Source organism: Microcaecilia unicolor, chromosome 2 (genome assembly GCF_901765095.1).
Source record: "Microcaecilia unicolor chromosome 2, aMicUni1.1, whole genome shotgun sequence".
NCBI lineage: Eukaryota > Metazoa > Chordata > Amphibia > Gymnophiona > Siphonopidae > Microcaecilia > Microcaecilia unicolor.
In genome coordinates this window covers 382,760,715-382,777,798 of record NC_044032.1, presented here as the reverse complement: position 1 = coordinate 382,777,798, position 17,084 = coordinate 382,760,715, and the positions used below count along the sequence as shown (strand labels likewise).

The window sequence follows — 17,084 nt, the reverse complement described above, 5'->3', positions numbered from 1 at the left end:
TGGCATTTGCCACCAGCTGATTTCTACTGTCAGCTAAGATCACTACTGCGGCTTAGTAAAATATCCCTATTGTGTATTACTGCAACAGCCACAATAAACAGGGGACAATTCTCTATGCTTTCTAATAGACCAAGATTAGAAGACACTCCGTGAAACTAAATGGGCAGCACATTTAAAACAAACTGGAAAATTATCAGTCAGGCTTGTTGCTAGAAAATGTGGTCAAGACATTTCAAAAAGTTTTAGTAAAGAGGATAAGAATCTGTTGGGTATTTGTGACCTGGATTAGCCCTGTTCGACAGGAAGCTGGGTTCAATAGATGTTTGGTCTGACTCAGCCAGGCAATTATTTGATCTTATATCTTTATATTCTGAGCTCAAATGTCTTAGTTTGCTGTTCCAAAAGGAGATGCATCCAGGACTTAAGCATCATTTTGCTCTTTAATGTTTGCTACATCTTCTGCAAAGTTCAGTGCAAAAGTCATAACCAAAGATGTAGCACTGTTTGTATGTTTAGGGTCAAAATAACTTTCTGAGAATTTAACAGAATAGGACCAAATTTGATTTTAAAATGGGCCAGATCAGGAGTTCCAGAGAAATAATCTACTCCCCTCAAGTCCCAAAATGGTCCAGTGCATTTCTGTGGGAAAAGCAGTTCAGCTTCTGCAGCATAGAAACTTTACCATGAAACACAGCAGATAGGGAACTGCTGTTTTTACATTGCCTCTTCTCTCTCTTGTACTCCATTACATACATATAGTGAGGCACAGGTGCAGTTATGCAGAGAGCGATTTGAAAATAATTCCATGAGCACACTGTTCCTGTCATGCAATCCATCCCCCACCCCTCCCAGGATTTGCTATATCTCATCCCCAGTGGAGTTCATTTTACTGACTCAGTTGTGTATTCCATTTTCTTTGTTGTAAATTAGTTTTCCTTTCCATTTTATTGCATCACATTCACTTTCTTGTTCCAAAAGGGAACATGAAACACAGGTAAACCATATAGACCAAAAAGAATTCAAGCAACAAGGCAAAATAACTACAAACGGGAAAAAAAATATCAAACCCAATAGGTATGAGACCTCATGGAAAAAAAACTGGAAAATTATATGAAAGACTGAACAATTCTGAAGAGAATAAACAGGCAAGCTTATAACAGTTCAAGAGGATCAGTGTAGATCAGTGCTCATCTCTTTGTGGCCATAACCTCTTGGTTGCAGCCAAATAAAATTGTTTGACCCCCCCCCCCCCCCCACACACACTCCTTATGAAGGTGAATAATGATGTACTTATGGAGAGCTCACCCAGGTCCCAACCCCAAACATGAGTTTTGTGACTCCATTTGGAGTTCTAATTGACATTTTGGGAAGCTCTGATATAGACAGAGTTGCCGGGACTGTTTTAGCATCAAGAAATCTTTGTATCTGTTCTGGGTCAAAGAAAATATAATTGTTACTCTCAAATGTAACTTGGCATCTACAGGGAGACAGTTAAAAAAAAAGTCATATCAACAGCCAATACCTGGGAGCACTTGGCCTTGTACTTCACCTTGAATAATCAGGAAATTTGACCCCCTCCCCAGGAAAAAAGTCTTTTAAATAATGAAAATAGTCTCAGTATCCAGTTCTTGTCCAGCTCCAGAGCAAATATTACACTTCATGCAATTTTTATGATTGTAACAAGTTGAGAGTGCTCCAAAAAATGTCCTGTCTAAGCTATCTGCAGATAACATAGCTCATTGTTCTTCGTTACTTCCAGAACTGTTCTTTTGCTGTTCAGCTCCCCCCTTCAATATTTTTCTGAACCCTTTGACATCACTCATCTATTCTACTGCAGTTAAATTTTACATCTACATGGACAATCTTTTATTGGCTTTCCCTCAAAGTCCCTCTTGCTTTGACCTTTGGGCCTTCAGTCCTCCCTTGATAAAATTGATGCCTGGTTAACTTCTAATCGCCTGGTTTTGAATCCTTCAAAAACTGTTGCTGTCTGGTTCTCGAATCACGCGCCTGTGTCCCCCCCCCCCCCCGCTATCACCCCCTCTTTGCATAACGTCCCGGACCAGCTTGTACAGTCCATGAAATACCCGGGGGTGACCCTTGACTCTGTTGTCCTTCACTGTGCATATTTCTTCTGTTGGGAAGGCTTCCTTTTGTTCACTTCATTTGCTCGCTGTGTCTGTACCTGGATGTTGTTTATAACCTTCCTTTATCCAAGGTGGGTAAAGCTGAACATACGTAATATAAAATACAGAACACAAACCACTCACAAATAATCTGAAATCATTACAGCACAAATACAGCAGCAGAAATATTGGATGATTTCTCATGTGCCTCGCTTCTCTGTTCACTGGTTCTCTCCCATATAGACTATTATAATGTTGTCTATTTTGGTCTTTCTTAAGTCCCTCTCAAGCGAGTTCCCATCCGGACAGTCCCATCGGCCAATTTCCACCCACCAATTCCCCCCCCGGACAATTCCCACCCAGAACTTTTTACACCTGCTCATTTACCGCTTATGTTATCCTTTTTTTATTAATCTTTTCTTTTCATTCTGCTTTTGGTGACTTTCTTCCCCATGAGCCATGGCAGTGTGTCATGTCGTGCTGTGTGAGTGTGAGGCACTGCTTTTTTTTGAATGGTTACAGGAGGTTGAGAAAGTGGGAAGGCAGCAGGTTTGTGGTGCTGTGAGGATCGTTTGTGCTGCGCCAGCATATGGATGTACCCAAAGGAAGTATCGGGAAAGTCCTGGGGTTGTGGCACTGCGAGGATCGTTTGTGCAGCGCCAGCATATGGATGTACACAGAGGAAGTATCGGAAAGATCCCAGGAATCGTTTGTGCAGCTTTCTATCTATTTATTTACTTATTTAGGAGCATTTAAAATCTTTTTTTTTTTTTAGTTTTGTTGTAGGCAGGGTACAGTTAGAGGGAGGTGTGGGGGGGCATTGCCCCCCCCCCCCCATGAACTGCATGTGTGGAAGGGTAAAGGGATGTGAAAAAGTTGATGTTGGGGGGGGGGGGGGCGTTGCCTCCCCTAAATGCTCTGGATGGGGAAGGAGATTAATTGTCCTAATGTGTTTTGTATTTTTATTTATTTTTAGTTTTGGGTGGGAATTGTCCTCCCTAGTGTGGTGGGAACTATCCAGGTGGAAATTGGTGGGTGGGAACTGACCTAGAACCCTTCAGATGGTTCAGAACATCGCCATCTGGTTACATGCTCATGCCTGCAAGTTTGATCATGTATCACCCTTGCTGGTTCATCATCACTGGCTTCCTGTTTTAGTTTGTTTGCATACAGTTTAAGCTTCTCACTCTTACCCATAAAGCCTTGTACTCGGGCTTTCCCCTGTATTTGTCTGTCTTCTTGTCTCTTTATACCCCAACCCGCACTCAGCCCTCACCTATTGCCTTTCCCTCCCTCCAGCCCTCTCCTCTCACCTTGAGTCCACCAGACATTCGGCTTTTTTCTTTCTTGCCTCTTCGCTTTGGAATACCCTTCCTCCTGCTCTTCATGCTGAGCAGTTCTATTCCCGCTTTTTTGGCGATCCTGAAGGCTCATTTCTTTACTTTGGCCTTTCCTAGTTTGACTCCTGCACGGTGATGCCAAACCTGCGGTCCTGGATTGCTTTTTCTCTTGCCTTGCCTTTGTTTTTGAGTTTGATGGAGTTCCTTTCTTTTTTACTCGTTTATTGTAAACTGCTCAGATATTCTATGAAGGGCGGTATGTCAAGCCTGTATTAAATTGAACTAAACATTACCTCATTGCCTTCTGGAGTTTAATGAAAGTCTTTATATACTGCCTTTGGCCAAGCCAACAGAGCCGTTGACTGTAATAGTATAACAGACATAATTTACAGTGCTGTCACTGATTGAATATCTAAAATTACTATAGCTGGTGATAGATAAAATAATAAAATAGAGAGATGAGAAGAGACAGCAAAAAGAGAATTACAACAATCATAAATAGCTAAAGGTATCTTAAAAAAACAAAAAGGTGGGGGATAGAACACACACAGATGTGTCCCAGTTCCTCAAACCCTTACAATGCACATCATAGCCAGGGAAAAGAAATACATTCCATGGTATATTTAGTAAGAATCTCCATACACCTACTCAAAAAAGGTTTCAGACCTTTAAACCTCTTATAGTTATTCAGCATCTAATACACAAAGGGGTTCTGCGTTGCTTTTACTGTTCATGGTATCAGCTACCGATAATCCTCGTTAGTATTAGCACAGCAAGAAGCACCTACCTTTAATGTTCAAAACGTTCTGGCAGGTCTGGAGCTGTCATTGCATGAGGGCAATTTCTCGGTGGAGTAGTCTGCTTGCATTTTTTAATAGTATCTGCATGTGTGTGTGCAAAATATGTCATGTGTGTGTATTGTTTGCGTGTGTCCCACACATAGCAGTAATTTTAAAAAGTTGTGGAACATTTTGTAATAACATCTGCACATATGTGTGAAATGTGCTATTTGCATATATTATGTGTGTGTGTGTCCCACAGTAGTGTTAAAAAGTTGTTGTGGGGGGAAAAAAAAGAAACTCCATGTGACGTGGTTATCGCCTTTCTTTTTTTCCTGAGCTTGCGTAGAACATCAATGCTTTCTGCGAAACTGTTCTGCACATGTGCTAGGTGATTTTCCTACCGAGCTGATTGCAGAATTTCTGTGCATCTCATTTGTATGCGATTTCCTTTGAGCATCGACAGCTGTTTCAAAATCGGTAATTTTAATTGCGGATATAGACGCACTTGGTATTTAATGGTGATTTTTAAGCATCAGGGCCTCAGAAAGGACCTATGCCTCTCCTGAGAGGCTCTGGGTACATCAGAAAAAGCTAAAGTAGGGGTGGAGGGACTAGTTGGCAATACACTGGTGTAAGCCAAAGTGTCTTGTAGCTGCAGACCTGCTCTCCTGGTCTGACATTGAGCCCCATTCAAATCTGTCCTGGGTTGGCTCACCCCAGTATGCATAGCTTCCAGAGTGCAAAGCAGGTCCTCCAACGTCCAGTTTTACCATTCCCATAGACTATGACCCAACTGCACCAGGCCTCGCCCCATCCACCAATCTTCTGCCTAACCTGGTGACTGCCATCATTAGGAGAGATTATGCTACCGTATCTCCAGGCCTCAGTGGTAGAAGGTGCTCTTCAGGGCTCAGTGAGACCTTGCTCTTGCTAGATACCAGCATTAACACCCCTGGCACTTCAGCCTCAGACCAGGCTTCCACCACTTTAATCAGATTTCTTTCACTAACTGCAAAAGATTCTATCAGTCGTTGCACCATCCAGGCCTGCAGTACAAAGGGATTAGATGGCCAAACCAGACTCTTCCTTTTCCTCATTGCAAAGAGCCAACGAGCCTGTGGAGTGTCTGGAGGCCACATCTGTTCGAGCCACCATCTTGCTTCCTCTCCCCCCCCCCCCCCCCCTGAAAAAAAAACAATTGAGAGTTTTTAAATTTAATTGTATAATATTTTGGCAGCCAATGCTGGGCAACTAGTAAAGGCATGATTGTATTTTTGTGCTTGATACAGTATTTTGACAGCTGTGTTCTGCAAGATTTGTTCAAATTTTAATGATGACAAAGGGGGTAAAGCCTGGTTTTAGGAACTTGAAAGACTTCCATAAAATTCTTCTTAATCATCTCAATAGGTGATGTTAAAGGGGACCTGGGAAAGTTTTTAACAGCTGCAGGTTTAGCTGGCAGCTATGATTTTCCAGCATTTCAATTTTACAGTATACAGCTCCCTTGTCCTTTCACAAGGACCGAACAACATGCCCTGTCCACAGCTAATTGCTGATCCAGAGGCCTCCTTATAGATGTGAATTTCATGCTGGAACAAATTAGAAGACTCAACAATTTTATCCAATCAAGATGACATACTATTTTTGGCTTGCAATGGCTTTGCTAGACTCCATTGTTACCCAAAATGATGAAATATTCCTTTCAGCTGCTCATAATTCCAGAAATGTTGCCAGATACCAGAGCAGCTTCATTCAATACTTCTTCCTCAACACCTGGATGATTTAGTAGCTGCAGTAAGGGGGACAGATGACTCAACTGGGGGCCTTGTCAATCTAATCCAATGTAACAGTTTCCCACCTTGTTCATGGGTCTTGGCTACTCAGGTCTCTCACACTTCAGGGAAAATGGGAATTTGTCACTCTTGCACTGTGTAAAACTTCCATCACTGCACCCCCCCCCCCCCCCCCCCCAGAAGAGCACCTTTTCCAGATGTGGGCACTGCAAGGTCTTCAATGATCCACTGTCCCCCAGGAATCGAGGTCCAACCCTGGAGAGAAAGATATGAGACCTTTCCTTGCGCTTCCCCATATCATTTAGGTACAAGCTGAGCAGCATCAGATCCAAGAGTTAATAGATCACAGCTCCATATGAGCTCAAGTTGCTCCTCTCCCATTGTAAATTCTACTGTGAACCTTACTGACTGAACCATACAATTTTTTTAATGGTTGTTAATGTTTATTGCTGGCTAATTAATACCTGTTGCCTGTGGGACAGTTGTGTGGTTAAATGTAAAATTCATCCTTTGAAATCTGACAGTGGCATATACTGATTTGACAAGTAAAGCACAAACTGTGAGTGAAACAACAAAATATTCAACCCCACTTTAGGCTGATACGAGGAGAAAAAGACTTCAAGAAATTATTCAAGAAGAGTATTTTTAAGAAGAAGGAAAAGATAAAAAGATAGAAAATAGCTTTTGCCTGAAATGATTGCAGGGAGTTTCTTTTTAAAACTGGTGATGTGCCTGATGTGAAGCTTTCTGGCTAGTTTATATTTCAGCCCTGAGAGCCACTGAAGTCTTTTTCTACTCATATCAGCCTAAAATGTGGTTGAATATTTTTTTTGCTTCACTTGTGTATTTGAGTGAGTGTATTAGACACTAGGTTTTGGTGATGTACCTTATTTGATACATCACACTTGTTTATTTTTTTCTTCTTTCCAAACAAAATGTTTGGGTGCCACTCCATTCAGCTGTTCACATGTGTGCATGCATGCACATGCAGAGGGGCAGGAAAATTCCATGAACCATTTTTTGCATGCTTTCCCAGCTGTTTTTTTTTTTTTTTTTTTAGGAGCAAGGGTTATTAATGGTTATTTCCTTTTCTTATTGTTATACAAAGGTGTTGTGGAATACCTAAGCAATGGAGGCGTGACTGAGAACCACAAAGATTTCAAGGAGCTACGCTATAATGAGTGTCTTGTGAACTTTAGCTGCAATGGGAAGGGTGGATCAGATGGCCGAATAACGCATGGCTTTCAGTTGAAGAGCGCCTATGAAAACAACGTGATGCCTTACACCAACTACACTTTTGATTTCAAAGTAGGTGGCAAGCTGGAGGTACTTTCCCCTCTATAGGGCTGCAGAGCAGTAAAGTCTTTCTTCATGCTTGTGCTAGTGCTGATTTCTGCCTGACGGTATATCAGCGTTCATACCTGTTTATAGCAGCTGCTCTTTACCAATGGATGGCTTAAACCAAGTGTATTTCTAAAATCCACAGGTCAGTAGTCCGCAACCAGAAATTAGCATGGGTAAAAATGGTCTAGTCCTGCCCAAAAAATGGGGTTCACTTGCAATCATAAAGTTGTTGGAGAACTGGAGGGTGGAGGTGTAGAGTGATTCTTTATGTTGGTACACCCCAAAATGTGTGCTGCCCATGTAGTTGAAAAACAAGGATTTTGAGATGTTCCTCGTCAAGTTTGTGGTGCATGCGTGCTTGCCACTCTGCACTATTAATGATGTGCCCGTATTTGCACACTATCCAGTGATGACAGTTTTGGGAGGGCAAAAGTCATTTACCACTTGTATTTGAGATCTGTGGTAACAGAGTAGAACTGTGTTGTATATTATAATCCACGGGATCAAAATCCAACCTCAAGGGCTGAAGAGTGGCTTTTGCAAGCTTGAGATAACTGTTCAATTTTAAAGTGGAATAAAAGAAAAACCCTTAGGATATCAGTGGGGGATCACCCTTGCAATGTGCTGTAGAAATCGTTCCCTTTCTTATTTATCATTTAATGTAATAGCATTAAAATTGAGTCTTTGGCAGTTATGCTCAGTTGTTAATCAGGGATTTGTTTTCTCTTTGGGGGATGGGAATTACCACAGTAAGGGCTAATAATATGCTTTTTATCAAGCCGTCATGGTTGGGGCTCTGGGAAAAGCCCTCAGTCAGCAACAGTGGCTTTTATAGTATTTCTGTGAGGGTTTTTAAACCATTTATTTGACATTTAATCCTAATTTCACTTGAGAAATACACAATTCTTTGTACATTTACTTGTGCTGACTTGCATGACACTCCAAAGCATTGTTACCTGTCATGTAACAGATGACCGTTTCCAGTAGAGCTAAGTCTGAATCTTTATAGTATGTATGTGTGCATGCATCAGGTCATACTTTCCATTTACCTTTTATAGTGTTTTATAAATCCTGTATTTATCATTAGGCCTCAACAGTAGCAAACTAAAGATGCAGTAATTGTAAGTTTTGTTTAATGCTAGTAGTAGACTAGGCAATTAGCACTTTCTCTGTTCCATTCTTAACAAGCTTGCTCTTTTTTTTTTTTTCTCTCCTATTTCTAGGGTGTGATTGACTACATTTTCTATTCCAAGACTCACATGAATGTGCTTGGCGTCCTGGGGCCTTTAGATCCACAGTGGGTGGCGGAGAACAACATCACCGGGTGCCCTCACCCTCACGTCCCTTCTGACCACTTCTCACTATTAGCGCAGCTAGAACTCCATCCTCTACTCTTGCCTCTTGTCAATGGCGTGCACATGCCCAGCAGGAGGTAGTGGAGCCCCCTGCCCTGCGGGGCTGGGAACTCATTTTATGGACCTGTACACTTGTAAAATCAAAGTATGTAGGAGTGAAGTATGGCCAGCTGTATGCTGCTTCTTCAAGGCTCCTTCCATTACGTGTTTGCTGTGAGAATTTGCACTTTTTGGTGCATAATGGTATCTTTTGGCACTAGGGCTGGAACCAAAGTAATATTCAGTATCCAGGTTTTTAATTTTGGCCTACTTTTTTTTTTTTTTTAAACTTGAGTGTCCTTTTTTTGGGGGTGGGAAGGGGGGGTTATTTTCGTTTGGAAGACTGCATTTAGAATGGGAAGCTTTCAGGTTGGTGATTTGGATCTGAGTGTTACCATGTCTTAGGCTGTCTTTCAACTGCTATTCAAACTGGGCCAACCTGATATTTTTTACATGGAGGGTAGAGCTGTGCTCGCCTCTGCTCAGCACTTGCTATGGAGAAAGGTAGGTGAGAGCAGGAAGGAAGTGACAACTGTACACATGACAACTGTATCCTTCCAAAGACCAGAAAGGAAACTACAAATGCCAGCGTTATTTGGTACTCTAAACAAAAACAGCAAAACAATTCTTTCTTTTGCACTAGGCACAGATTCTGCTTGGCAGATATTGCAGATCTCCCTGGATAACTAAGAAATAATATTCTTTTTTTATTATTATTATTTTTTTGCTTATAGTTCATCTTGCATCATTCCCCCTTCCCCAGTGTAGGACTTCCACCTTCTGAGGTCAGCTGAATGTGCACATTCAGGCCATGACAGGGGCAGCAGTGTTCAGTTGAAGAATGGAATAGATCTTATTGACTAGGGCTGCACCCTGTAGAGAAGGCATAGGGGAAATGTTTCACAGCTGAATTTCTGGAGGCAGCAAGGATAGAAAAGCTTGAAGCTTACAACATTTTGCTCCTGGCAGACTTTGTAGCGAATGTCTTTGGCCAGTCCAAGAACACCAGCAGTATGTGTCTGTCTGTTAAATGATCCTACTGGGCTCAGCCGTGCACCTAATACATATTTCAATTCTAAGTTATGATGGCTGCATCAGTTAATCAGGCACATTTGGTTAGCTCATAATGAGGCATATTTTCAAAGCACTTAGCCTTCCAAAGTTCCATAGGTTTCTATGGAACTTTGGAAGGCTAAGTGCTTTGAAAATGAGCCCAAATGTGTATCGGGGTACAATAGTATCCTGGTAGGTTTCTGGTGCTTCTCACTGCCATAAAATAGAAGCACAGGATATTAGCGTTTAATGTGGAGTCTAACAACATTTCCTATTTAAGTGGCAAATCCTCTATTGGTGTTAATAGTATTTGATATTTAAAGGGGGAGAGGATTGCTGCAAGATGAACTTCAGTGCTTTTAAGAGGTTTTTTTGTGTATCTCTTATCAGCCCTCCAGTGCCTAGTAAATGCACACAAAGTGATTTAGAATGCTAAAACTCAATTTGGTCCATTCTGCTGCTTGTGTCTGAAAAACGTTGCACTGAAAAAAATAAACAAGCAGGCAGAAAATTAGAAAAAGATATAGAAATCTGATTCTGTATCCAAGATTCAAGTACAAGCAGCTGTCCAGGTGTGTTCTGTTTTCCGATAGGCTGTATGAATAGAGATGGCTTTCTTACCTCTGGTCCCTAGTTGCCAAAGGGCCGTTATAAGCTGCTGGTTCATTCTCTGTTTATATTGTTCAGATGTACCAAATATCCCTTTTTATTCTGCCATGATTGACCAGTTCAAAAATATATTGTGTTTTGGATCAAGAAGCAATTAACACCATTCTGGAAACATTTGGGTTGGACTGTGTGTTTCCAAAAAAAAATTGCTTAAGAAGGAATATAAAAGGTTATGTCTGCCTTTTTAAAGTTTTTCTTTATTCTGCTTTTTGCTGCTATAAGATTTTAGATTTTAAGCTTTAATGCACTTTATTGTTCGTGGGCTTAACATGTGATCAGTTTTTTAAAAAAAATAAACATAGAGAGCTTTTTCATTATGCAAATGAAAATTTTAATTCAAATTTAATTGACCTTGTGCAAAATGGCATTACATGCTACCAAGTAGATAGAATGCTTAGATTGTGGGGGTGAGGGGGTAATTTTTGATGTGTTCAGCGACAGGCTGTTTCACAAGTCAGGCAAGGTAGCATGTACTGTGCTCTTCGATCCCAACTTGAAAATGTCCAGATATATTTTAGTTTGTGGAAGGAGGGAGAGGGGGTTGATTGGATTTAAAATGACGAATGAGGACACAGGAAGAAGAAAATGCATGGAATGATTTTGGAAGATAGAATTTCCCTTTCATAATTGCCCAGTGGAAAGATTGTTTTGCCTGTTCACCTGCAAATGAATTGGAATTGATTTGTAAATAACTGTAAAATACAAAGTGCGTTTCAGAGGCAGATGTCCCTGTGATATACCTTGAGTGGCTAACGCTTCACATGCTCCACTGAACAGAAATAACTTGAGTATAGTACTAGAAAGTAGAATAACGTGCAAAAACTTAAAATTTGTGGACATTGACCTTGGGTGTAAGGGTAATGAGCAGCTGCTATCTTTTCTCCCCTTGCCCCACATTTTTTCCATGGTGGGAATCTTGCCCCAGAGGCGTATATATGCACTCGATAAACTGCTTTGTGTTTTCCTTTTCCTTCCTTCTCTCACTCACATCTGTTCCAAATGAGCAAACTGTAAGCAGCAGTTCCTACCATACTTCACTCCCAAGTATTTTTCTCTGTGAGATCTGTTTGTATAAAATGGAATTTAAAGTATGTCTCTCATGATTGTATATGAACCACACAGAGGAGCCTGTTAATGAAAAAAACAAAACAAAACCTTTTTATACTTAATTGTTGGAAGATTAAATTGCCTAACCTTCCTGCCTCCAAGCTAGTAGGGGTGGAGTGGAATATGTTATGAACACTTTCCTGTTTTCTGTGGGAGGGGGAAGGATATTTAAGTCTGATTAGTGAATGCAATCTGGTGCAGGAAGGTGTTTAGTTGGGCTTTCTCTGCTTCTTAAATGTGCGCTTAGGAGTGGCCATTTTCCTATGTGTATTTTAAATTTTTTTAAATTGTTTTTAAGCTCACATTGCACCCTTCAGCTCTTTTTATTTTAAAGGAGTACTGCTCCCCCCCCCCCCCCCCCACCCCGTGGGACCAAGATGTGGTAGCCTGGAATTTATAAGTGATGCTCTTTGTCCCTTCTAACCTTTGTGGAGGAGTAAATGCTTTAAGCTTCCTACTAAGCATTAACTTAAAGAGCACACTATCTTTGTGGTCCATCAAGTAGATGTTTCTTTGTCTGCCTCTTTGAAAGAGTGCTTGGACTAAGCGGAAAGGGGGAATTGAACAGCACATCCTGCCTGGTATTTTTGCATGCTGGTAACTGACACCATATTTACTTTTGGGGGGGGGGGGTAGATCTTGTGTAGGGGAAGTATAAAAGAAAAAACACAAAGTATTTTGAGAGCATCTGCCCCATTTTGTCAAGTGCACTTAGTACAAAATGTTTTTCTGCCTTTTTCGGTGCATCACCTGGGCTCCTGTTGAATTGAAATGGAGTACTTGTGTTCTAGAGGGACATCGCTCTCTCATCCCTGGAATGTGAGCATCCTTTTAGAGAGAGGCGACTGTGCCAATTATTCGCCCTCCTTGCTATTGGTGCATGTTATGTTAGGTTTAGCACTTCATGAGCACTTGAAACATCATCTATACTGGGGACTGGAAGAGGCTCAGACCTCAGTGTTCCTCGACTTAGTTGAGTTGTATTCTTTTTACTACATAAAGTGCCTGGTTGTCAGCAGCACTGCCTGAGCAAGCAGAGAAAAGAAAATGTTCCTGAACATTTTATTGGGGGAGCAACCATTTCTTTTGTGAAACAAAATCTGATGTAAATCTGTAAAGATTTGTGAACTATGTACAAAGAGGAGAGAAAAAAAGATGATTTTTGTACTCTGTAGCTGAATGTTTTGTTATTCCCTTTGGTGTAAGGAGTGTGGCCATTGGAGTATTGCACGCTAAGTCGGGTGTTGCACAATGGTGTGCTGAGACCAGCTTTTTCTGCCCTTAACTTGGATGTAGTGTCCCCTTCCCTTCTTTTGTGGAATCCAGTTGAATACATTTTACTAACAATTTTTCCAAAATATACAGAAAAAGAAAAACACCTTTCTAGTTGGCTTCACCCCCAACCTTTCCCTCACATTTATATACACCCCTGGCTCCAAACAGGGAATGTAAACAAAGGCTCATATCACTTGACTATGGTGGGTTGGGTTAATGATCATGGGAAGAAGATTTTGAAGACCTGTAAAACTCTAGCCAAAAATACATTTCTTGTCCATGTGCTACCTTACTAAACAAACAGATATTTATTTTGATCACGAAATGCTGAAAGCATAACAGAGGAGAAGAGTAGCTGTGTGTACAATTCTGGTTTTTATTGTACTTTAATGGTGTAGGGATCCATGTTTGTTTAATTTCTCACTCACAGCTTGAGTCTGCATGCCCTTTTTCCAGGTGTAAGTCTTTGGAGGATGGGGGAGAACACACACCTGTATGCTCATGTAACCATAAAGTCATCCTTCGTTCCCTTGCAAACTAAGGTGACTCTTCCCCCAAAGATTTTGTTTTCACTCTTGAGATGTACAACTGCATGCTATGCACAATATAAAATTTTTCTTTTTAGTTAGTATGAGTTTTCAAGAATCGCAATCATGAGCGTGGTTTAAAAAAATAAACATTTTATGCAGTTGTCTAAATGGTTATAAAATATCATTGAATTTTGTGCCCCAGCATTGCAGTAATGCATTAATGGGGTAGGGCTGGGAATGTGTCAACATTGAAGAATTTATGCATTTTTTAAATGAATAATTTTCCTCTCCTGGTTAGCAGACCACTGAATATAATGTAAAAGAGTTGCATTTTTGCACTAGTGGCTTCCTAACGGAAGTTTGCTTGAATTTCTGAAGGGGAAACTAAACACACATGTAATTAAAACTTAAGTACTTGAAAAGCAGGCTGTATTTTGGTTGGTGGCAAAATGGATAAATGACTGTGGGTAGGGTGAACTTGGGCAGGATTGTCATGAATGACTGCGTCAAACCTTTTTTTGAATTATTTTGTTCATTGAATATATCAAGTGATATGACCCTTTGTGTGAAACCTGGTGTGCAGCTTTTTAAAACCCATCGATCTTCATGGCAAGATGTAGCAATTCCTGGAACCTGTTTGGTTAGGTTTCATTTCGTTGAGCCCTTCAATTCAGATGCATCTGTGGTGTACCACATGCATGCTAGAGGAGAAGGGGTTCTTCTCAATCTAACCAAAGAGTTAGTGTAGTTATCTGTGTTAATCTGTCATGTTCTCACCTTCAGTACTATGTGTTTATTACCCCAGGCAGTCAGTGTTGTGTGTACCATGATTCACTAGACTTGCTTAAATAATTCCTGAACTCATTCAGTTTCTCGAGTGCTAAGCTCAGGTTTTTCTTTTTTCCCTAGCCCACTGTAGGATATCATGGTAATTCTTTTTGCCTCTCTCAACACCTTAAAATATTTTTTCTTCACTTTTTTTTGTAAAACCTTTTTTAGCCAAACAATCCAGATGTCCATCATTTGATATTTAATGGTTACCGATAGTTGCATTCTATATGATCTCAATCTCAGTACTGATCTGTATCTGATATATATTCATATTTTTACACAGTTCTTTTTTCTCATCCTTCCTGAGAATCTGTAATATTTTCTGTTTTGGATACCAAATGAATCTGGCTTCTCAATATGGGCTCTGTTTCCATAACAGTGCTATCATGTAATCTGTAAAGCCAGCTCCTTAGTACCACCTAATAATGAGACAGTCACAGATAATAATAGACCTAATTCAAGTGTCAGTGGCACTTCTGATCCCATTCTTTCTTAAATGGGAAGTTTTTCAAGTCTTCCAAGATCTTTTGTGTATGTGGACCTGTCAGCCTTTTGTATAAGTTGGTGACATCTCCAAGATCTAATTTGGAAAGAAAACTGAGATAGGCTTGCAATGATATGAGAATCTGAACACTTTTACAGTATAAGCACTTTCCAACATTCATAGCTAGTAATCTTCAGTCAGGCTGAATCACAGATCTGTGTTCCAGCCAACAGCTGTAAACTAACTGGCTATGGTCCTTAAACTCTACGCTTTCACTCAGTCTTCTTACTGGGGGGGAGGGGGTGCCTTTCAACAGAGATCTTCACTGTTTAAATTCCATCCTGGTCTACTTGCCTGGATTCCACAGGCACCCTTAACAAAACCCTAAGGCTCCAGCAGAAGTCTCTTCCATTGTTGCCTGTCAGTACCACTGTATGGTGAACAGAGACAGTCAAAGTAGCAACAGTAGCAGTTACCTTCCCTTTCTCCTTGCACTGAATTGCATCTTTTTGGTGTGTCTGAGCCTTGCTGTGGCTTTAACAGACATGTCCTGCACAGTGCATGTGGTCTGTCCTTTCTTAGTTTTTGCCTATGCTAAAAATTTCTGTTCCAGAAATAGAATTGGCAAAGCAAAAGGTTTTCAGTACCTTTGATTACCCCTTATAAAGCTCATTCTTTCCCATCATTTTCTTTTCCTTGTGCGCCAAATTACATTGTGAGCTGCTTTTTTGCCCTTTATTAATAAGTGCTCCTTTGTCCCGTTATATTGTTAAAATGAATACACAGTTCTCCTTCCTGATAAAGGTCCTTAGCAGTGAAAATCCATGTTGAACGGCTGCCTTTTTAAATCTCCCTTTGGTTGATTGATCATCCAATAGATTTTAACCAAAGAGGAAAGGCTACAGACTGCAGGGATATTCAGTGGCAGTGAGGAGCTGTACCTGGCAGCCTGCCTCCCCCATACCAACTGAACCTCATCGGCTTTTCATTCCAATACAAAGAAAGTTGGGTAGAAACAGTACTCTCCATTGTACTGGTCTTTATTTGTTTGTATCCAGTAAAGAGATTTAGAAATCATACTAGTGAATAAATAGCTAACGAATAAGCTGCTTTGTCACCATGTTAAGCATTCTGTCTTGCTTCCAACCTGTTCCATACCTTCAACATGCCAAGTAAATAGTTATGTGCAAAAAAAAACCAACCCCACGTATTATGTATCTGTGCTCCATTAGAATCCCATTCCTAGCAGCTCTGTGTTCCTTGTGTATAATATCAAATGGGACTGGTTTAGATATATCAGATGACATCTTGAGCAGGAAGAGCAAATGTGCTGACAAGTCTCATTTCAGTAGACAACATTAAAAGAGGCTGAAAGTCACCAATGTGCCCCCTCCCCCCAGCTCATATAATGAATTCTAACAGTTTGTAAATAAAAATAATGGCTTTTGTACACATCTAGAGAATGAATGATTTTCAGATGACCTGGATGTGTCTGGGTTTGAAGCTTGATCCTCCACTTGAGAGTTTTTGCAGTAATTTCTTGGCATTAAGTCTTTATTACATATGACTGCATTTGGCTTGTAACCTATTTATGGCAGTAATTCCAGCCAGCTGCAAGCTTTATGCAGTAGCTTCTGTAGAAACTATATGTGGAACTTAACATACAACTGCTAGCAAACCATCCTTTTCAGCAGTAGCAGTTGAAGTCCGAGACCAGTGCTTTTGTACCAAATGAAATGGTTCTGTTCATTATAGGGCCAGTTCTTTCTCTTGTTCCAAATAGGTCCCTCTAAACCAGGGGTTCTCAGTCCTGTCCTTCGGACACATCTAGCCAGTCAGGTTTTCAAGATACCCACAATGAATATGCATGAGAGATTTGCACACAATAGAGGTAGTGTATTCAAATTTATCTCAAGCATATTCATTGTGGGTATCTTGAAAACCTGACTGGCTAGGTTTGTGTCAAAGACTGGGTTGAGAACCCCTGCTCTAAAGTTACAAATACCTCCCCAGGAATTCCCAGTTGGTAAGTGTTCTTGCCAGCTGTTTATTTTGAGTGCCTAATATTCAGAAAAAGCTAACCTAATGCTCCTTCCAGAGGGCCAAGAAATTTAAATTTGCCTAAAATTTTTTAACATATTTTTGTAGTAGTGAGTTGGTTTTCAGAACAAGTCTTTTATTTATTTCTTTTGCTTTTTGCTTTTTTTTTTTATACCTGCCAAAGTGGTTGAAACAGAAATCGGAGGTTTCTTATCATAATTGGAAGGAGATATCCTGGGTTTTTTTTGTTGTTGTCCCTTGTTTCCGTATTTTGACATTTGACCTCCAGCAATTTTTATCCACTAGCACCACATAC

At 40.5% G+C, this 17,084-nt stretch overlaps 1 protein-coding gene across 1 annotated transcript in view; it reads left to right on the top strand.

The window, feature by feature from the left end:
* CNOT6L (CCR4-NOT transcription complex subunit 6 like) overlaps window positions 1-9,016 on the top strand; it is a 221,092-nt gene extending 212,076 nt beyond the window's left edge. Inside the window, exons 11-12 of the mRNA XM_030192478.1 lie at window positions 7,150-7,349; window positions 8,609-9,016. Of these exons, the coding sequence (XP_030048338.1) occupies window positions 7,150-7,349; window positions 8,609-8,821 (413 nt within the window). The 3' untranslated portion in view covers window positions 8,822-9,016. The remainder of the gene's footprint in view (window positions 1-7,149; window positions 7,350-8,608) is intronic.
* Window positions 9,017-17,084: the final 8,068 nt, after the last annotated feature.